The 22,357-nt window shown below is 38.3% G+C and overlaps 2 protein-coding genes and 1 pseudogene across 3 annotated transcripts; 2 read left to right on the forward strand and 1 right to left on the reverse strand.

The window, feature by feature from the left end:
• The first annotated feature begins 219 nt into the window (after positions 1 to 219).
• Positions 220 to 18,039, forward strand: LOC149498797 (DNA-directed RNA polymerases II and V subunit 8A-like). Its single transcript, XM_089726689.1, has 4 exons — positions 220 to 268; positions 340 to 497; positions 17,652 to 17,746; positions 17,834 to 18,039. Exons 1-4 carry the CDS (start codon positions 220 to 222, stop codon positions 17,946 to 17,948), a joined length of 417 nt encoding a protein of 138 aa, XP_089582815.1. The 3' UTR covers positions 17,949 to 18,039.
• A 168-nt stretch (positions 18,040 to 18,207) lies between these two features.
• On the forward strand, positions 18,208 to 20,727 carry LOC149498798 (uncharacterized). Its single transcript, XM_089720512.1, has 2 exons — positions 18,208 to 19,618; positions 20,046 to 20,727. Exons 1-2 carry the CDS (start codon positions 18,252 to 18,254, stop codon positions 20,155 to 20,157), a joined length of 1,479 nt encoding a protein of 492 aa, XP_089576638.1. The 5' UTR covers positions 18,208 to 18,251; the 3' UTR covers positions 20,158 to 20,727.
• LOC149498799 (E3 ubiquitin-protein ligase RSL1-like) lies at positions 20,409 to 22,177 on the reverse strand (annotated as a pseudogene). The gene is made up of 3 exons (XR_016319658.1): positions 22,171 to 22,177; positions 21,212 to 21,651; positions 20,409 to 20,571 (listed from the first exon to the last, which is right to left on the reverse strand). The product of XR_016319658.1 is annotated as an E3 ubiquitin-protein ligase RSL1-like (transcript).
• Positions 22,178 to 22,357: the final 180 nt, after the last annotated feature.

The raw sequence follows: 22,357 nt of genomic DNA on the forward strand, positions 1-22,357 counted from the left end.
TATTATTTTTAAGAGTTCTAACAGCAATCAAATGTCTAATATACGTAAGAAAGAAAACTACTAAACGGTTAAACCCTATGCGTCTCATCCCTCCCTGTATCTATATGTATATATATTTTTATATATTCAGGTTTCCTTCTTTTTTTGTGGTTCGTTTCTCTCTCTCTCTCTCTGTTTTTTTCTCCAATTTTTGTTTGGTTACCAAGAAAATTTCAGGAAATGGAGGACATAATTGTGGTTGATTCTATGGATAAAAAGTTTGATAAAGGTAAACATATTCTACTTATTTCTTTTCTTTCAGTGTAAATTTTAGAAAGCTAATTTGACACGGCTGTGTAGTTTCTCGCATAGAAGCACATAGGGAGAGGCTCGAAATGCAGATTACACTTGATGTAAATACAGAGATTTATCCAATTAAAATAAAAGATAAGTTTGCTTTGCTCATTACTCCCACTCTTCATGCTGATGGAACAGGTGATACTGGCTATTACATTCAGGTAATTTTCTTTTAGAAAAATTACGATTTTATCCCTCCATTTTGACATGATTAACCACTTTTCTTTGCATTTTAAAAAATAACATTATTTTGAAAGTAGTTTGTTGGGTTTGGGTTCCCTTCCTATGTGGTAAAAGCCCATATTTTGAAATCCATTAAACTAATTATTGTTTTACATTTTTGCCCCTCAACTAACAGCCATATTTTGATATGTTTGGCTACTATGTGATCGACACATTCATCCAAAACCGTGTGAGAAAAAACAGAAAAGAAGAGGAGAGGAGAGGGATTTTTCTGCACAGCCCCATCCAGCACCAGCCATCGTGTTCTGGAGATTCCCGGAGTTCCAACCGTTGGATCTTTGTGACTTTTGGGTATGTTGTTCTTTGCTCTCTGTTCTTAATTCTCACTGAAGGGATTTTGATTTGGAGGTTCAGAGATTGAGTTCTGGCTCTGAATCCGAAGCTGTCATGTTCTGCTTCCAACTCTGCATAACTTCATCTTCTTCAGCGTTTCAGCAGTCATCCTTTGTCGGATTGAGCTAATTTTTGGTGAGCTTGTTCCTAACATCCAACTCTTGATTCTGGCTGATCAGTTTAATTTTTTGGATGAGTAAAACATTTTTAAATGTATTGAGAACAGCAGCTGTGTTTTGTGATCACTCCATTGTGTTGCTACACATTTGTTTGTGATTGTTTGTGGTATAGCTGCATTTTTTGTGGTTGTAGCTTGCTGTAATTTGTAAGACAATATTTGTGATAGTGAACTTCATTTCCTTGGACCGGAGGAGGGGTCCCGTGGTTTTTATCCTTCACACCAGAGGAGTTTTCCACGTAAAAAAATTTGTGTTCGTGTGGTGAATGTTATTTTTGATTGTGCATGATTTGGGACAGATTGTGTTACTTGAATTTGTTGCTCATTGTTACTCCTAATAGATTCATTCAAGTGGGGAAGTTTTGTTGTGAAGTTATTTTGTGTTACTTCCCATCACAGTGGTATCAGAGCTGCAGTTATTTTGTTGATTGAGCAGTTTTTTGCTTGTTTGAATTATGGAGGTAAATATGAGTAAAATGATTTGTTTGGATGGCACAAACTATCACACTTGGAAATGAAAGATGAAAGATCTTTTGTTTTTAAAGAAACTACATTTGCCTGTATTTGCTACTAGTAAGCCTGAGTCTAAGTCTGATGAAGAATGAGAGTTTGAGCATCAGCAAGTATGTGGTTTTCTTAGGCAATTGGTTGAGGATAATGTATATAATCATATTGTTAATGATACAAATGCCAAAACTTTGTGGGAAAAGCTAGAATCTTTGTATGCTTCTAAAACTGGTAACAACAAGTTGTTCTTACTTAAGCAAGCCATACGCCTGCAGTACAAAGAAGGGAGCTCAGTACTTGACCATGTAAATGAATTTCAGGGTATCTTTGATCAGTTATCCAGTATGGGTGTCAAGTTTGATGAGGACATTATGGGACTTTGGTTGTTGAATACACTTCCTGACTCTTGGGAAAACTTTAGGGTATCTTTGACAAATATGCTCTTAATGGTGTTGTAACTATGCAGTATGTGAAGAGTGGTGTTCTGAATGAAAAAGTAAGAAGGAGAACTCAGGGTGCTTCCACATCACAGTCAGATATTTTGGTTACTGAAAACAGGGGGAGAAGCAAAAGTAGAAGTCATGATCACAACAGTAGAAGTAAGAGTAGGAGTAAATCAAAGTCAAGGTATAAGAGCCTTGAATGTCATTATTGTGGTAAATCTGGGCATATCAAACGGTACTGTTACAAGTGGAAAAAGGATAACAAACCCAATAAAGGCAAGCAAGAAAAGAATGGCAATGATGAAAATGGTGATCGTGTCAGTGTTGCTGCTTCAGTTGATTTGGTTGTTGTTCATGATGGAAGTATGATTAATGTTGCCAGCAATGAGGTTCTTTGGGTACTTGACAGTGGAGCTGCACACCATGTTGCTTCAAAGAGAGAATTCTTCACATCTTACACTCCTGGTGATTTTGGAACTTTACGGATGGGAAATGGATCTGTATCCAAAGTAGTGGGCATTGGCAATGTAACTGTGGTGACCAACCTTGGTATGAAGTTGATACTTAAGAATGTCAAACATGCGCCAGATGTGAGGTTGAATTTGATATCCTGTGACACTTTATATAATGATGGATATGGCACCAATTTGTTTAATCATGGCATTGTTTACAAAGGCTCTTTGGTTGTAGCTAAAGGGTTTAGATGTTCAGGTTTGTATTGGCTACTGACTACTATCTATTGATGCATGATTTTATGCCCCCACCTAACCCAATGAGGATATGAGGATGTGGAATAAAGAATCCGGGTCAACCAAAAGCGTTTTTAACCAAAAATTGAATCAAACTGGTTCAAGGAGTCTGACTTGCGCTAGGGTTGCGTCACGCAGCTATAAGTTGCGTGACGGCACTCATAGTCACGTCACGCAACTCTAACCAGGGTGACATTACTTGGACAGGCCCGTGTAACGGTCTGCACTGTTTGTATGGATACGCGGCAACTGTACGAAAAGTAAGCTGCGTCACGCAGCTCGCGGGTCCGTCACGCAGCTGTTAGTTGCGTGACGCAGCTCTATTCTGTTGCCCTACTCATATAAATACAACATTTTCACTCTTTAAATGGGACTTTTCTCCAGACTTTGGTATTTTGGGACTGAGAAAGATTTTGAGTGCGGCTAGGGTTTTCTCCAAGAACTCCAGTGATTTACCTTAAAGAAGATCAAGCCATTAGAGATAATAGATTGAAACATAAAAACCAAAAGTCATAAAAAGAGAAAAAGAGAGAAAAGAAAAGAAAAGAAAGTTTTTATTGTTAAAACTTGGTAACAAACACTTCTGGGATCGTGGAGCTCTATTCTTAAATCATTTAAACCGTATGCAATCCTCGAATCTGAGGGTTAGGTAACCATTTAAACCCTCCTCTTTATTTTTAGTTATTTATTTGTTAAATATCTTGTTTTATTAGTATTTGGTTAGTTTGGTATTGATTAAGTAATATTCTGCCCATTTTTGAGTGTTTCTGAGTAGTATTAAACAACTGTTGATAAAAAGAACACGTAAAAAAGGGTACTTTGAAAGGTAGTTACGGACCAAAGCAGCTGCGTCACGCAGCTACTACCTGCGTGACGCAACTGTTCATGTCCAAAAGTAGTTGACTTTGCCTGGACCACCTGCGTGACGGAACTGTTCGTGTGCGTGATTTTTATTTCATTTTTATGTTTTTATTTAATATTATGTTTTAAAGAAATGGTTAATTAATCTGGGAATTTTGATAAAATCATGAACAGACGCGTCACGCAGCTAGGAGTTCCGTCACGCAACTGTTCTTCATAGAACAGCTGCGTGACGCAACTGTTCTAGGGTTCCAGAATAACTTCATTTTTTAATTTTAATTTCAAGTAATTAAATGAGTATTTAATTTTTAATTCAAGGAATAACCAACAATGGGCAGATTATGTTTTAATCAAACCAAACAAGCTAACTTACTTTTATATATGATTTTGAGATTTTAGGATTTATATGGTTTAAATTGTATTATTAAATCCGGTTTGTGGCCCGCCTTTAACCATAAGGCAAGAGCGGGTCTTTTAATTACTTTTGCTATGGGTGGATGATGGAAATGATTACGAATGATTATGAATGCAATGAATGAATTTATTTGGGATGATTAATTAATTTTCCACATAGGAGCTCGGTTCGATTTAATCGGGTTGGGTTTAATTAAATAATTTGGCTTTTCTAAAAATAAAATCAATTAGAAATCGTAGGTTAAAAAGAGGCCGGTTTTCCCGGGCGTCGGCTTCCAACGGGCCGACGTACCCAATTCCCTTACCTAGAATCGTACTCGGTAAGCCTGACCAGTCTTTTAAAAAAAATAATTGGCCTTAAATAAAATTGGGTTAAACGAAGTCACTTTTATAAAATAAAATTGGAAACGGTCCCATTGCCGAAAAAATGGGTGGCGACTCAAATACTTTATAAGACCGATTTATCGGCAAAAGGATGTTTTTGGGTCCTCCGGGGAGATTTGGGCGAAAACACTATCCCTACAGATCTTGTGAATGCAGTTGAAAATGATAGTTCAACAGAATTATGGCACAAGAGATTGAGTCACATCAGTGAAAAGGGTCTGAATATTCTAACTAAGAAGAATTTGCTTTCTGGTTTACAAGGTGGGGAGTTAGACACTTGTGAGCATTGTTTGGCCGGAAAACAGAAACGGGTCTCCTTTAAACATCATCCTCCTTCTAGAAAAGAAGAGTTGTGAGAGCTCGTACACTCAGTTGTATGTGATCCTTTAAAGGATAAGTCACTTGGTGGCGCATAGTACTTTGTGACTTTTATTGATGATCACTCAAGAAAGCTTTGGGTTCATGTGTTAAAGTCGAAGGATCAGGTACTCGGTGCATTTAGAGAATTTCACACTTATGCTAAGAGAGAAACAGGTAAAAAGTTGAAATGTGTTCGTACTGATAATGGAGGTGAATATTGTGGGCCATTTGATTCTTATTGTCAAGAGCATGGTATCAGACATCAGAAGACACCTCCCAAGACTCCACAGTTGAATGGCTTGGCAGAAAGGATGAATAGAACTTTGATGGAGAGAGTTAGATGTATGCTTTCAGATGCAAAACTACCTAATTACTTTTGGGGTGAGGCATTGTATGCAGTTGCACATGTCATGTAACACCCCTTCCCGGTCCACCCGTAAACCCGAATGAACCGAACCGAGACGCTACAAACTGGTTGACTGTATGGCCTGACATGCTGAAATCATAATGTATATTGAATATAATATCATACTGATGTTGTTTACAATAAGAATGTAATTTATATTACATGTTACTAGTTTACAAAATGAAATGGGCCCAACTGTGTGCCCTGTACATGCCATGAAAAGGGTAGACAAAAATACACATCCAAATGAGTAGCTACCCTGAAGACTGAGTCTTCTACAGATGAACTGCAGCAGTTGTAAGCCGACTCTCTACGGTCCAAACTCAAAACCTGCGAGTTAAACAGGTAACTCGCTGAGCAAATAAAGCTCAGTGGATATCTCAACATATAAAGAAACCATTAAGCACATACATAGATAGAAATAAGCATGTAAATGCATATGAATAATTAAACATATAAGCACATATAGCATGATCCTTTCATTATACCTTGATTATCTCTTGTACTGTTTATAATACTGTATGATTCATGAAATGTTATGTCAAGATATCTGTATGGCTCCATAAGGTTATAGTGAAACCGAAGTGATAAGAAAAACTGTATGAAACTGGATGAATACTGTATGCTTGGCTGCTATGGCCCATATATAATCATATCCACTCAACGGCCTGTAGTCGGAGTATCAAACTGTATGGGGTGCAGATCTGCTATCCTATGTCGCGACATAGCCTTATCTACATGGTTTCTACCTAACCTCAATGGAGCATAATGTTGGTATGTCAATAATATAACACAACATCCTATTCATAGTTCATAACTTCATAAATCATAATGTTTATTTGATTTCACATCATTTGTATGCTTGCATGATGTTTTGATACATGATTTAATGTTGTATTTTTGTTGTAAAATGATTGCAGGCATATAAGTGAAGCAAAGGAATACAATTGCATAGAAAAAGAAGTCCAAAAGTGCATGAAAACACAAGTCGCGAGCGCGTAAAGCACCAGATGAGAGACAGTGAGTTATCGGGCACAAGTCGCGAGCTCGTACTTGAAAGTCGCGAGCGCGTAGAGTGCAAAATGAGAGACAGTGAGTTCCCAGGCCAAATTCGCGAGCGCGCGATGAAGGTCGCGAGCGCTTACAGGCCAAGGGCCAAGTCGCGAGTGCGCACTTGAAAGTTGCGAGCACGAGAAGTGCAAATGAGAGTCAGAGAGTTTCAGGTGAAAGTCGCGAGCGCGTAGTTCAAATTCGCGACCGCGAGAAGTGCAACGCGAACTCGTCATGCAATTCGCGCGCGCGCGTCGCGTTTTCCAGCCTGCACTGTCTGTACTCTTTTGGTCATATCTCTCAATATACAACTCCGATTTGGATGATTCAAAAACCCATGTAAAGCTAACACATAGAGGAACAAATAACGCTTATATGACACTTCCTAATTCCATCATTAAATGGGGTCAAAATCAAGATGAAGTTACTGGTAAAATTTCCAGCAAAACCTGTTTCAACATAACTCAATATTTACTTCATTTATTCAATACCTCCCCTGTTTTCTCACCATTACCAGTCCTCCCACTCAACATGAAGCAATATTGTCTCATTAGCAACACACCACACAAATTCTCATGCAAAGAAAATGGTAAATGAAAAGAGATATCAAACCTTTACTCCAAAAAGCTTGAGCTCTTCTTTAGCTTCTTTTTTCTACACTCTTTGAACTCCCTTCACCTATAAATAAGAATTCTTATGACTATTCTAAAAATAGCACCAAATGATTCAATTATGAACTTCAAGAAGGTTTACTTACTTGGATAGAAGAGAAGTTGAAGTTAAGGCTTAACTACCATTAAAATTGAAAGGAAGGTGGAAGAGGAAAGGAAGAAAAGGAAGAAAATGAAGATAAAGATGAAAATGGGAAAGTGACATGGAGCTCACGGGTAGGTTCCCAAAATATCAATGAATTTTATGTAAAACTTACTAAATGGTACCTCAATTGTAAACAGGCTACAACTTAATACCCAAGCTTGATCTTTTAATGCAAATAAATCCTCACCCATATGCTTTGATCTTTTTCTCTCACTCAAGTAAGTCCACTTATAATCCCATTCTACCCCAACCGGGTTTGGTTCAACTCGACTCGACTCGACTCTATGCTAAGACTCGACTCGGTAGGATGTCACAATTCTCCCCTCCTAAATAAAAACTTCGTCCCGAAGTTTACCTGTTGTGAACAATTGCGGATACTGTTGTCGCATGGTGTCTTCAGATTCCCAAGTTGCTTCTTCTGTCTTATGATTCCTCCAAAGAACTTTTACCAATGCTATTTTCTTGTTCCGTAATTCTTTAATTTCTCTGGCTAAGATCTGAACTGGTTCTTCTTCATAAGTGAGATCCGGCTGAATTTCAATCTCTTCTGCTGATAACACGTGCGATGGGTCTGATCGATACCTCCTTAACATTGATACGTGAAAGACATTATGAATTCGATCTAAGGTTGAAGGTAACGCTAGGCGATAGGCTAATGGTCCTACGCGTTCAACAATCTCGTATGGACCAATGAACCTAGGGCTAAGCTTACCCTTTCGTCCAAACCTTAGGATCTTTTTCCATGGTGAAACTTTCAGAAATACCTTATCACCGACCGAGTACTCAATATCCTTTCTCTTTAAATCAGCATAAGACTTTTGTCGATCACTTGCTTCTTTCAGCCGTTTTCTGATGATTTCCACTTTCTCTTCTGTTTCTCTAACCAAATCTGGACCCAAAATCTTCTTCTCACTCAGTTCCGTCCAACACACAGGTGTCCTACATGGTCTACCATACAATGCTTCATATGGTGCCATCTTAATGCTTGATTGGTAGCTGTTGTTGTAGGCAAACTCCATGAGAGGTACATATCTATCCCAACTGACTTTAAACTCTATGACACATGATCTCATCATGTCTTCCAGAATTTGAATTACTCTCTCTGATTGGCCATCTGTTTGAGGATGAAATGCAGTGCTGAAATGCAATCTCGTCCCTAATGCTTCCTGCAGTTTACCCCAAAACTTCGATGTAAACCTTGGATCACGATCAGATATAATGGATGATGGAACTCCATGTAGTCGAACTATTTCGCTAACATAAATGTCTGCTAACTTGTCCAGAGAATAGTCCATCCGAACTGGTAGAAAGTGTGCGGACTTAGTTAATCTGTCCACGATCACCCATACTGCATCATGCTTCTGCTGCGTCTGAGGTAATCCAGTAACAAAATCCATCGTGATCTGATCCCACTTCCATGTTGGCACTGTTATTGGATGAAGCAACCCAGATGGTAGTTGATGTTCTGCTTTTACTTGTTGACATGTTAAACATCTTGTTACAACATTTCCGATATCTTTCTTCATGCCCGGCCACCAATAGCATTTTTTCAAATCTTGATACATCTTGGTACTACCTGGATGCATTGTATATGGACTGTTATGAGCTTCATGCAGAATCTTTTGTCTAAGCTCCCCTATCTGTGGTACAACAACTCTGTCTTCATAGAATAAGACTCCACTGTTATCCAATCTGAATTTCCCACCATGATCTTCCTGTACTTGTTTCACCCATAGTGCTGTTTGTGCATCTTTCTTCTGTGCCTCTGCAACTTCCTGAACCCAAGATGGCTGTACTTGCATCTATGCTAGAATAATTCCCTGCTGTTGCAACTCCATGGTAATTCTCATTGCTCTCAAAGCAAACAATGATTTCCGGCTAAGGGCATCAGCTACCACATTAGCTTTGCCCGGATGGTAATTAATGACATAATCATAATTAGCCAGAATCTGCATCCACTTCCGTTGTCTTGAATTCAAATCTTTCTGTGTCGGTAAATACTTTAAACTCTGATGATCTGTGTAAATGTGACACTTTTCACTGTACAAATAATGCCGCCATACTTTGAATGCTAGAACAATGGCTGCCAGTTCTAAATCATGGGTTGGATAATTCAATTCATGTGGCTTCAATTGTCTGGAGACATAAGCTACCACTTTTCTGTCTTGCATGAGTACACATCCTAACCCAATATGAGAGGCATCACTGTAAATCTCAAAGTCTTTACCTGACACTGGCTGAGTCAACACTGGTGCTTCAGTCAACTTTTTCTTCAAAGTGTTAAAACTCTGCTGACATCTATCATCCCATTGGAATACAACTGCTTTCTTCAATAATCTTGTTAAAGGTGATGCAATGATGGAGAATCCCTTTACGAACCTTCTGTAATAGCCGGCTAAACCCAGAAAACTTCGAACTTCTATGACATTTCTGGGTGGTCTCCAATCAACAATAGCTTCAATCTTCTTAGGATCCACTCTGATACCCTCCGATGACACCACATGTCCTAAGAAAGAAACTTCTTCCAGCCAAAACTCACACTTACTGAGCTTGGCATACAACTGTTTATCCCTCAGTGTCTGGAGTACAATCCGCAAATGTTTATCATGTTCGACCTTATCTTTGGAGTAAACCAAAATGTCATCTATAAACACCTCCACAAACTGATCCAGATATGAATGAAACACGCGGTTCATGAGATCCATGAAAACCGCTGGTGCATTTGTGAGACCGAATGGCATGACTAAAAATTCATAGTGACCATATCGGGTCCTGAATGCAGTCTTAGCGCTATCTTCTTCCTGTATCCGCAACTGATGGTATCCCGACCTAAGGTCGATCTTAGAAAACATACCTGCACCTTTTTAACTGATCAAACAAATCATCGATTCGAGGCAATGGATACTTATTCTTGATTGTCAGTTTGTTCAGTTGTCTATAGTCAATGCACAATCTGAATGATCCATCTTTCTTCTTTACAAATAATATCGGTGCTCCCCAAGGTGATACACTGGGTCTGATAAAGCCTTTATCCAATAACTCCTGTAGCTGAATCTTTAACTCTTTTAACTCGGCTGGTGCCATTCTGTAAGGTGCAATTGATACTGGTGCTGCTCCAGGATAGACATCTATGGTAAACTCCACTTCCCTCCTTGGTGGTAACCATGGTAACTCTTCTGGAAATACATCTGGATAATCACACACTGTTGGTATGTCTTGCACTTCTGACTGTTCTTTCTCTGCTTGTAATGCACATATCAAGTATGCTTCACAACCTTTCTGAATTAATCTCTTTACTGCCATGGCTGATATCACATTACCCAGAAAATCTCGCCGCTTCCCGACTACTGTAATCTCTTCCCCTGCTGTTGTATATAATGTCACCCTTTTCTTTGCACAATCAACTATAGCCTGATGTCTGGATAGCCAATCCATACCCAGAATAACATCAAATTCTCTAAATGGCAACTCCATCAGATCTCCTGGAAACTCTTTTCCATGAATAACAATTGGACATCCTTCGACCACTGTATGAGTTTTTACTACATCGCCTAATGGATTAGTAACTACCATACCCTGACTCACATATGCAACTTCTAACCCTTTAACCCAAGGTTTAGGTACACTAATGTATGAATGAGATGAGCCAGGATCAATTAAAGCATAAACTGTATGATCACATAAGGAAAACTCACCAACTATTACATCTGGAGCTTCCTCATCTTCTCTGGCTCGCATAGCATAAACCCTGGCTGGACCTCTAGTATCGGGTCTGTCCACAGTCTCTGACTGCTGTCTCTGCCCTTCGGAGCTCTCACCTCTACCTCTGCCTGTTATGAATTGTGTAGGACCTTTTGCCCTCTTCGGACAGTCTTTCTTCTGATGGTCTGATGCTCCGCATATCCAACATTTACCAGTCACCAACCAACAATCTCCACCATGCCGTCTACCACAATGCTCACAAGGTGGAAAAGTATAACCGGCTGACTCTGCACCTCTACCGGTGCCTCTACCAATTCCTCTGCCTGAACCTCGACTACCACCGGCAGAACTAGCCACAACTGATACCGCTGGCGCGTTAGCACCCCTAGCTGTGCCTTGGCTAAAGGGAGGTCTAGAACTAGCTGAACTACTAGCACCTCTGAATCTCTTGCTTTCTGACTGATAGGTACTGGGTGCACTCTGAGTCTGGTCTCTCCTCTGCTGAGACCGCTGGCGTCTGGTACACTGACTGGCCTGAATTCGCTCTATCTCCTAAGCTGCCTCTCCCAAAGCTGAGAACTCTCTGAATCTGGAAGCTACCACTCCCATCTGAATCTCATCATTCAGGCCTTCCTGAAACTTTTTACACCTTTCGGCTTCTGTAGCCACTATCCCCTTACCATACCTGCTGAGTCTTGTGAATTCTCGTTCGTATTCTGCAACTGACATTCTGTTCTGCCTCAGGTATAAGAATTCTTTCCTTCTCGCATCTAGGTAAGCCTCTGTGATGAACTTTTTCTTGAATTCATCCAAGAAGAATTGCCATGTACGCTGCTCTGCTGATACTTGCTGCTGAACAGTAGTCCACCATGTATATGCCTCATCTATGAGCAATGATGTGGCACAAACCAACTTGTCCTCCGGTGTATATTGTAATTGTTCCAGAACTCTCGATGTCCCATCTAACCAATACTCAGCTATTTCTGGGCTATCATCCTTGTTGGCACTGAATTCTTTCGCCCCATATTTCCGAAGCTTCTCTAGTGGGGGCTTTCTTTCTCTTTCTACTACTATTGGTGCTTGAGGTATCACCCCTGCAATCTGTCTAAAAGTATCTGCAAGTTGCTTTAACAACACCTCTTGACCTGGTGCTATTGGAGCCTCAACCTCCACTGCTCTGGCTTGACCTGGTGCTACTGGAGCCTCACCCTCCACTGCTTTGGAGGCGTGTGACTCGCTCTCACCTTCCTGTGACATCCTCCTAAAAGAACAACAACTGCTTATTTCATCAGGGTAGACATGGCATGTACACTATACTGACTTATGCATGCAAGCCCGGGGAAACTAAACCTAGGGCTCTGATACCAAAATTTGTAACACCCCTTCCCGGTCCACCCGTAAACCCGAATGAACCGAACCGGGACGCTACAAACTGGTTGACTGTATGGCCTGACATGCTGAAATCATAATGTATATTGAATATAATATCATACTGATGTTGTTTACAATAAGAATGTAATTTATATTACATGTTACTAGTTTACAAAATGAAATGGGCCCAACTGTGTGCCCTGTACATGCCATGAAAAGGGTAGACAAAAATACACATCCAAATGAGTAGCTACCCTGAAGACTGAGTCTTCTACAGATGAACTGCAGCAGTTGTAAGCCGACTCTCTACGGTCCAAACTCAAAACCTGCGAGTTAAACAGGTAACTCGCTGAGCAAATAAAGCTCAGTGGATATCTCAACATATAAAGAAACCATTAAGCACATACATAGATAGAAATAAGCATGTAAATGCATATGAATAATTAAACATATAAGCACATATAGCATGATCCTTTCATTATACCTTGATTATCTCTTGTACTGTTTATAATACTGTATGATTCATGAAATGTTATGTCAAGATATCTGTATGGCTCCATAAGGTTATAGTGAAACCGAAGTGATAAGAAAAACTGTATGAAACTGGATGAATACTGTATGCTTGGCTGCTATGGCCCATATATAATCATATCCACTCAACGGCCTGTAGCCGGAGTATCAAACTGTATGGGGTGCAGATCTGCTATCCTATGTCGCGACATAGCCTTATCTACATGATTTCTACCTAACCTCAATGGAGCATAATGTTGGTATGTCAATAATATAACACAACATCATATTCATAGTTCATAACTTCATAAATCATAATGTTTATTTGATTTCACATCATTTGTATGCTTGCATGATGTTTTGATACATGATTTAATGTTGTATTTTTGTTGTAAAATGATTGCAGGCATATAAGTGAAGCAAAGGAATACAATTGCATAGAAAAAGAAGTCCAAAAGTGCATGAAAACACAAGTCGCGAGCGCGCCTTGCAAGGTCGCGAGCGCGTAAAGCACCAGATGAGAGACAGTGAGTTATCGGGCACAAGTCGCGAGCGCGTACTTGAAAGTTGCGAGCGCGTAGAGTGCAAAATGAGAGACAGTGAGTTCCCAGGCCAAATTCGCGAGCGCGCGATGAAGGTCGCGAGCGCTTACAGGCCAAGGGCCAAGTCGCGAGCGCGCACTTGAAAGTCGCGAGCACGAGAAGTGCCAAATGAGAGTCAGAGAGTTTCAGGTGAAAGTCGCGAGCGCGTAGTTCAAATTCGCGAGCACGAGAAGTGCAACGCGAACTCGTCATGTAATTCGCGCGCGCGCGTCGCGTTTTCTAGCTTGCACTGTCTGTACTCTTTTGGTCATATCTCTCAATATACAACTCCGATTTGGATGATTCAAAAACCCATGTAAAGCTAACACATAGAGGAACAAATACCTCTTCTATGACACTTCCTAATGCCATCATTAAATGGGGTCAAAATCAAGATGAAGTTACTGGTAAAATTTCCAGCAAAACCTGTTTCAACATAACTCAATATTTACTTCATTTATTCAATACCTCCCCTGTTTTCTCACCATTACCAGTCCTCCCACTCAACATGAAGCAATATTGTCTCATTAGCAACACACCACACAAATTCTCATGCAAAGAAAATGGTAAATGAAAAGAGATATCAAACCTTTACTCCAAAAAGCTTGAGCTCTTCTTTAGCTTCTTTTTTCTACACTCTTTGAACTCCCTTCACCTATAAATAAGAATTCTTATGACTATTCTAAAAATAGCACCAATTGATTCAATTATGAACTTCAAGAAGGTTTACTTACTTGGATAGAAGAGAAGTTGAAGTTAAGGCTTAACTACCATTAAAATTGAAAGGAAGGTGGAAGAGGAAAGGAAGAAAAGGAAGAAAATGAAGATAAAGATGAAAATGGGAAAGTGACATGGAGCTCACGGGTAGGTTCCCAAAATATCAATGAATTTTATGTAAAACTTACTAAATGGTACCTCAATTGTAAACAGGCTACAACTTAATACCCAAGCTTGATCTTTTAATGCAAATAAATCCTCACCCATATGCTTTGATCTTTTTCTCTCACTCAAGTAAGTCCACTTATAATCCCATTCTACCCCAACCGGGTTTGGTTCAACTCGACTCGACTCGACTCTATGCTAAGACTCGACTCGGTAGGATGTCACATGTCATCAATCTTACTCCTACCGTTCCTTTGCATAATGATGTTCCTGATAGTTTTTGGTATGGTAAGAAGCCTTCTTATGATCATCTACAGGTATTTGGGTGCAAATGTTTTGTTCATGTTCCTAAAGATGAAAGGTCCAAGCTAGATGCCAAGACAAGACAATGTATCTTCATTGGCTACGGTCAAGATGAGTTTGGCTATAGGTGTTATGATCCTATTGAGAAGAAAGTTTATAGAAGCCGTGGTGTGGTCTTTATTGAAAATCAGACTATTGAAGATATTGGCAAAGTGGAGAAACCAAAACCTCAGAATAACAGCTTGGTTGATGTAGATCCAGTTCCGTCAGCTTCAACACCTGTTGCAGTTGATGTTAGAAGTCAGGTTGATCTTCAGGATAATACTAAAGAGGCAGATGAGGTTGATATTCCTGTAGATGATGCAACTGATGATCAGTATGAGACACTTGAGGGACAACAAGAGGCTCCAGTCAGAAGGTCTACCAGAAATCATATTCCATCTACAAGGTATTCTCCTAGTGAGTATGTATGGTTGACAGATGCAGATGAGCCAGAATGCTACCAAGAAGCTGTTGAGGGTGAGGAAAAGACAAAATGGATTATTGCTATGAAAGATGAAATGCAATCCTTATATGACAATGATACTTTTGAACTGGTAAAGCTTCCTAAAGATAGAAAAGCCTTGAAGAATAGGTGGATCTATAAGGTGAAGCATGAAGCGAATTCATCATCCCCACGGTATAAAGCGAGATTAGTTGTCAAGGGCTTTAGTCAGAGAAAGGGGATTGATTTTGAAGAAATTTTCTCACCAGTGGTTAAGATGTCTTCCATTAGGGTTATCTTGGGTTTAGCTGCTACACTTGATTTAGAGATTGAGCAGATGGATGTGAAAACTGCATTTCTTCATGGTGACTTAGAATAGGAAATTTATATGGAGCAGCCTGAAGGTTTTGTGGTGAAGGGCAAAGAAAATTATGTTTGCAAGTTGAAAAAGAGCTTGTATGGTTTAAAACAAGCACCAAGGCAGTTTGAGTCTGTTATGGTTCGCAAAGCTACAAAAAGACTACTTCTGATCATTGTGTTTTTGTGCAAAGTTTTTCTGACAATGACTTTATCATTTTGCTGTTGTATGTTGATGATATGCTTATTGTAGGTCCTAACTCCTCCAGAATTATGAATTTGAAGAAAGACTTGAGCAAGTTTTTTTCTATGAAGGATTTAGGCCTGGCAAAGTAGATTCTTGGCATAAAGGTCATTCGTGACAGAAGATGCAAGAAATTATGGCTTTCACAAGAGAAGTATATTGAGAAGGTACTACAACGGTTCAATATGGCAAAGGCTAAGGCTGTAAGTACACCTCTCCCTACATCTATTAGATTGAGTGTGAAGTAGTCTCCTTCCAATGAGCAAGAGAAAGAATTCATGCAAAAAGTTCCTTATGCATCTGTAGTAGGAAGTTTGATGTATGCTATGGTTTGTATTAGACCAGATATAGCTCATGCAGTTGGTACAATTAGTAGATTTCTTTCTAATCCAGTTAAGGAGCATTGGAATGCAGTTAAATGGATATTGAGATATCTCCGTGGTACTTCAGGTTTGAAGTTGTGTTTTGGGTCTGAAAAGTTTATGCTTTGTGGTTACACTGATTCTGATATGGCTGGGGATATTGATTCTAGAAAGTCTACTTCTAGGTACTTGATTACATTTGCAGGGGGAGCTGTGGCATGGCAATCCAGGTTGCAGAAATGTATTGCTTTATCTACTACAGAGGCTGAGTTCATTGCAGCTACTGAAGCATGCAAGGAGTTGCTATGGATGAAAAAGTTTGTGAATGAGCTTGGCTTTACTCAGGAAAGGTATGTTTTATTTTGCGATAGCCAGAGTGCTATTCATCTTGGTAAGAATCCAACTTTTCATGGTAGATCTAAACATATTGATGTGAGATATCATTAGATCTGTGATGTTTTGGATTCTAAGTCAGTTGAGCTTGAGAAGATTCATACGGATGATAATGGTGCTGATATGTGCACAAAGTCTCTACCAAGAATGAAGTTTGAAATATGCCGTTTGACTGCCGGTTTGGGCACCTCTTCCACATAGTCGGGAAGGGGGAGAATTGTTGGGTTTGGGTTCCCTTCCTATGTGGTAAAAGCCCATATTTTGAAGTCCATTAAACTAATTATTGTTTTACATTTTTACCCCTCAACTAACAGCCATATTTTGATATGTTTGGCTGCTATGTGATCGACACATTCATCCAAAACCGTGTGAGAAAAAAACAGAAAAGAAGAGGAGAGGAGAGGGATTTTTCTGCACAGCCCCATCCAGCACCAGCCATCGTGTTCTGGAGATTCCCGGAGTTCCAACTGTTGGATCTTTGCGATTTTTGGGTATGTTGTTCTTTGCTCCCTGTTCTTGATTCTCACCGAAGGGATTTTGATTTGGAGGTTCAGAGATTGAGTTCTGGCTCTGAATCCGAAGCTGTCCTGTTCTGCTTCCAGCTCTGCATAGCTTCATCTTCTTCAGCGTTTCGACAGTCATCCTTTGTCGGATTGAGCTAATTTTTGGTGAGCTTGTTCTTAACATCCAACTCTTGATTCTGGCTGATCAGTTTAATTTTTTGGATGAGTAGAACATTTTTAAATGTATTGAGAACAGCAGTTGTGTTTTGTGATCACTCCATTGTGTTGCTACACATTTGTTTGTGATTGTTTGTGGTATAGCTGCATTTTTGGTGGTTGTAGCTTGCTATAATTTGTAAGACAATATTTGTGATAGTGAACTTCATTTCCTTGGACCGGAGGAAAGGTCCCGTGGTTTTTATCCTTCACACCGGAGGAGTTTTCCACGTAAAAAGATTTGTGTTCGTGTGGTGAATGTTATTTTTGATTGTGCATGATTTGGGACAGATTGTGTTACTTGAATTTGTTGCTCATTGTTACTCCTAATAGATTCATTCAAGTGGGGAAGTTTTGTTGTGAAGTTATTTTGTGTTACTTCCCATCATAGTTAATTATGTCAAAACATAGGAACAAACATGTAATTTTTTTCTTTTAATTTCTTATGTATATAAGGTTAGTCCTGCTAATTTTAATAGAGTAGTTAAATCTCAAATAATGAACTAGGAGGATAAAGTAAGGTAATTTTAAAATGCAAGGACAAAGTGTTAATTATGCTAAAACACAGGGACAAAAATGTAATTTCTCCTTTTCTTTTTGAAATCTTCCATTTCCAACTGACATGATATAAATAATAAAATTTCACTTGTTCTGTTTAATTAGGGTAAGGAAGGATCAATTGCAGACAAGTATGAGTACATTATATATGGGAAATTATACAAAATAACAGAAGAAGGTTCAGGAGCTGATGTTAAAGCGTAAGTGCTCAAAGCTAGATTTTTTTTTCAATTTATTGATTTGATTTTTTATTTTTTGTTATTATTTTTTTTTATTGTTGGACATAGGGAATTATTCATTTCATTTGGAGGTCTCCTTTTGGATATGAAGGGAAATCCAGATTATGTTACAGAGTTTCAGCTTGATCACAAGTATTACCTTTGTATGAGGAAGTTGGATTAGAACTTTAATTGCGTATATAGTCCTTTAATTAGTCTAGATTTGTGAAACCATTCATGTTATTGGTTTATCTTAAAGGGAATTTCTTTGCTTGTTTCTCAGTTCAACTTCATACAAGCTTGGAATTGCTTTGCTCTTAGTTTATTACTCAATTAAACTTTTCACAAGTTTGGAATTTCTTATTGCCTCAATATGCTTTAATTAGTGATGAGGATTAGTAATATTTAGGTTCCATTTTTGGAGAAAAAGAATGATAAATAGCTAGAATGTTTAATAGGATATTTTCCCAGAAAAGAGGAAATTATTATGGAAGAATTAAAATTAAAATCCCCATTGATCATAGCAGTAATAGATGATTCAAAATCCAATGATACAGTTGCTGCCAAATTAGCTTCATTTCTGAAATACCCTCTCATTGATCAAGATGATATCACCAGAGCCCTTCTAAACTTAATCCCACCAACCCAACTCCCTGATGAATTAACAAGCAACTTACCTTTCGAAACTGTTCGTCAAATCACTTCAACCCAACTCGGTTTGAATATCAATCTTGTCCTCAATCTTACGCTCTCCCACAGTACTCATCTCGAAAAATTGGTAGAATTGGCAAGTTCAAGAAAAGCTCATTTGATCATCATGGAATGCGGAACCCAGAATAAGAATAATCGCGGTTATGATATTGAGCGAGTGCCAAAGATTAGAGTTGATAAAAATTCACTTGATGTGAAGAAAATTGTGTCCGAAATGTTCATTTTACTGGAGAAAAAGGATGAAGATGATGCAAGGGAGACTGAGAGCCTGGAAAAAAGCAACATCAGACAACCGACAAATGATCACTTGCATGCGTTAAACTTTTATGAGCAGCAGAAAAACATTGAATTTGAATGTAGAAGATGCTCAAGACCCTGTGATGGCACTTTCTATAAATGCGAAGATTGCAATGAATTTACCCTTCACAAAGTTTGTGCAGAGTCTGCTTCAAAAGTAAGTGACTGTCCTCCTTTTCTGAGAAGTGTTAAACCTAATCACTATGACTTCCCAAAAACATATAAATGCAAGAACTGCCAAAAATTCTCATATGATTGTTACGATTGCCTATTCGGAACCCATCTCAGCCATGAATTCTTGCCAACAAATCTTCATAGTAGACACCATTATCATCGACTTAATCTCACTGTCATTCCCTTCAGATACAATTACCAATATCTCTGTAACTTCTGCGAGAAAGTGGGTAGCTCAGTTAGCTATAAGTGTTATGAATGCAATTATGATGTTCATGTGGATTGCATTTTACCAAAAGCCATTAAGACAAAAAATGGTGAACACATTTTTGTCCTTACATCACGGAATTCCGATGTAGCTGCGGCTTATTATCATTGTGATATTTGCCACCAAGATATAGAAAGAGGTCAATTGTACTATGAGTGTCATGAATATGGTTTTGAATTTGTAGACATTCATTCCATGTGCATGCCTATTGAAAGCCAAGCCATTGATACTATTATTAGCAGGAAAATGTTAATCAAAGAAGAATTGAGGAGACGAAGGCTTTATAATGTGAATGATGAGATATTAAGGAATATTTTAAGGAAATTTGATGAGGATAAGGATAAGATTGTCAGCCAGGCTGAGTTAAGGAAAACTGGTCATTACATTGAATACCTGCATCACTGGTAAGCTACTTGGACAATTGCTTCAGCCATGTTGAAAGATAAAATTGATTTTTGGCAAAATGCATAAATTTGACTTTGAATTTTCATCGATTATCATTGTAGCCCCTGAATTTTACTAAAATTCTAATCAATTCTGACCTTACATTTCACATTTCAGTAATAGCTATGTCATTTGCCAAAATAAAATATCCTTATAGAGGTTTAATAATAATGCTATACTTTCAAATTTCATTTTGGAGAGGGACATAATTACTATTGAAATGTGAAAATACATAATCATAATGTGTTCCCTGTAAAGTTCATGGGCTACAAGGATAATCGTCGAAAGTACATGGTCAAATTTATGGATTACGCCATTGATTTTTTTTTCATTTAAGAGAATCAGCTAAAACTTATTTTCTTTCCTTTTTTTTTTTTTTTTCTCCAGGACCGTTGATAATCCATTTAACAAAAGAAGCCCCGCCCTCGCAAAGAGTTTCTTATCTCATGAAAAAGAAAAGAGATTATATGCCATGAGAACTTCCTATGCGGAAATATAACAAAGTCAACCTTAGATTGCCATATGATTTAGCTCTACAAGCACAAGGAGAGGCTACCTTATAGCATGGTCAATCATTATATAAGTGGTTGTGTATGCATATCACAGCTGCAATGCTAATAATAATTAAAGGGGTAATTAGTAGTAATTCTACTTTCCTGAAGTAATAGAAAAGCATCATGTACAAAACTATTAGCTAAATGCCACCATGTACGTACCAAAGCTCAATGGAGAAACTTCTGTATCCATTGGCTATTTCAGCGACAGCAGTTTTACTTGATGATATAGTAGAAAGCAGAAAGTAATCAACACCACCAGAAAAAGTAGCATGCAGCAAGCGTCTCCACAACACTTGTGGTTACACGGACCTAAATGAAGCCGTCCTCCACATTGATGGCAAAATCGAACCCCGCATCTGCATTAAAAACCAAATTTACATCAAAGACATAGATTATGGGTAATATATATAACGATTCCTAGTTTGTTCAACCCGTCACAACTGCCTAAATGCAGATATTTTTCCAATTCCTCATTCTTTTTGACTGTTAATATTAGTGTCAAATTTACAATACTTACTGCTCCAAAATGATGAAAGAACTTAGGCTTAGCTAGATAGTTACACAAGATAATAAGGACTAGCATGGCATTGATATTGCCAATAGCAGAATTTGAGATTAAAAAATAAGGAAAAAGTGGGCCCTAAACGGTACTGCTTAAAGGAAACCTGTCGCCTTCTTAACCCGTTTTACCATGTCCTTTAATATCTGTTGAATATCTGTTAAAAAATTATGAGCCACCACCAGTAATACACTTATCAATAGATTATGACCAAATCAAACCACCAAATCATTAGTTTTTCTTGTAGCTTCGTACGTATCATAATTTAAGTACACATCAGATGATGAATTATTTGTGTAAATATACTTTAATGTGCTGTGTGTTTTCCTATTTATATTTTGTTGTGTAAGGAAAAATGGAGGAATAAAGTAAATCACAAATTTTATTATACAGGAAAACCCACATACACACACAGAGAAGAGAGGAAGAGAGCATACTTGCATTTTATATCTCTGCAGCCACTGACTCGCTCAACAGAGTGACCACAATTGTAACATCTTGTCCACTTTTTCTCTTCTATAAGTTCCCCAACCAGAATATCATTACTATCTCTCAATTGTCCGCTCTCATTGCACTCATATCCTGCATGCCATGGAATCTTGCACCGAAAACAGAATTGTTTCTTACAGATAGGACACCTTATTTTTTTAAGTTTATACTTGAATTCATTCAAAACCAAAGCTGAGCAATCTTGATACGGACAATAGCACCTTTCGAACCTTAAAACCATGTAATCACAGAGGAGTTCAGACCATTTTTCAAATAGTGGCTTTGAGATGATAGACCTGCACGATAGAGGGGTCTATTGGGTGCCCAAAGTTCAGTCCAGGGCAATCAATGTTTCCAGTGAAACCTTCAACTTTTACTTCGATGTGAACTTATTTGCAAATCTTCAAATCCACGCTTGTAGAAATCTAAAGAAAAGAAAGGGTTAAAAAAATTCAAGTTCAATGCTAACTAAGTAACTATTAAAAAAGAAGGTCGGAAGGAAGGACATGAAAGAAGAAATAAAAATAAAAAAATAAAAAAATAAAAAAAGTGTGTTATCTTTGCTTTGTATATAATGTGGCAGCAGAAGTAAAAAAAATCATAAAGTCGTGTCAAACACCAGAGATAAGAGAGAATATTCTTTCATCGTTTAAGGTACTTTTATAGTGGAGCAGTTGTATTTTAAATATGCCTCATTCGGTCTAACTACCAAACACAAAATCATACTAGAAAAAACAGTTAGCTTAGTGGCGATAAGATGAGTGCACTACCTCAATTGTTTTCTTGAATCCAACCATCTGATTGTAATCAAACATTCGCTAAACCCAACAGTTTCCTTCACACAAAAATTCCTGGGAGTTCCATCTTAGCAAATCTCTTGTTGTGCATCTGTGTTCTTTGCACTTACAAGGCATGAACTCATTTGTCTTGCCATAGTATAGCTTCTATGCAGTTTTCATGCAAATTAGATTTGAGCAAACAAATGTTTGCATAGCAAAAGTGAGATTGGGTTAATCAAGTGCAGTAAATTTGTAAACGTGGGTATTAATCATCAAACTTTTGAGCTTACATTTTCTTCAGGAAAAGTTTTTAAG

This window comes from Jatropha curcas, chromosome 1, assembly GCF_041381405.1.
Source record: "Jatropha curcas cultivar XTBG-Jc1 chromosome 1, XTBG_Jcur_1.0, whole genome shotgun sequence".
NCBI classification, from domain to species: domain Eukaryota; kingdom Viridiplantae; phylum Streptophyta; class Magnoliopsida; order Malpighiales; family Euphorbiaceae; genus Jatropha; species Jatropha curcas.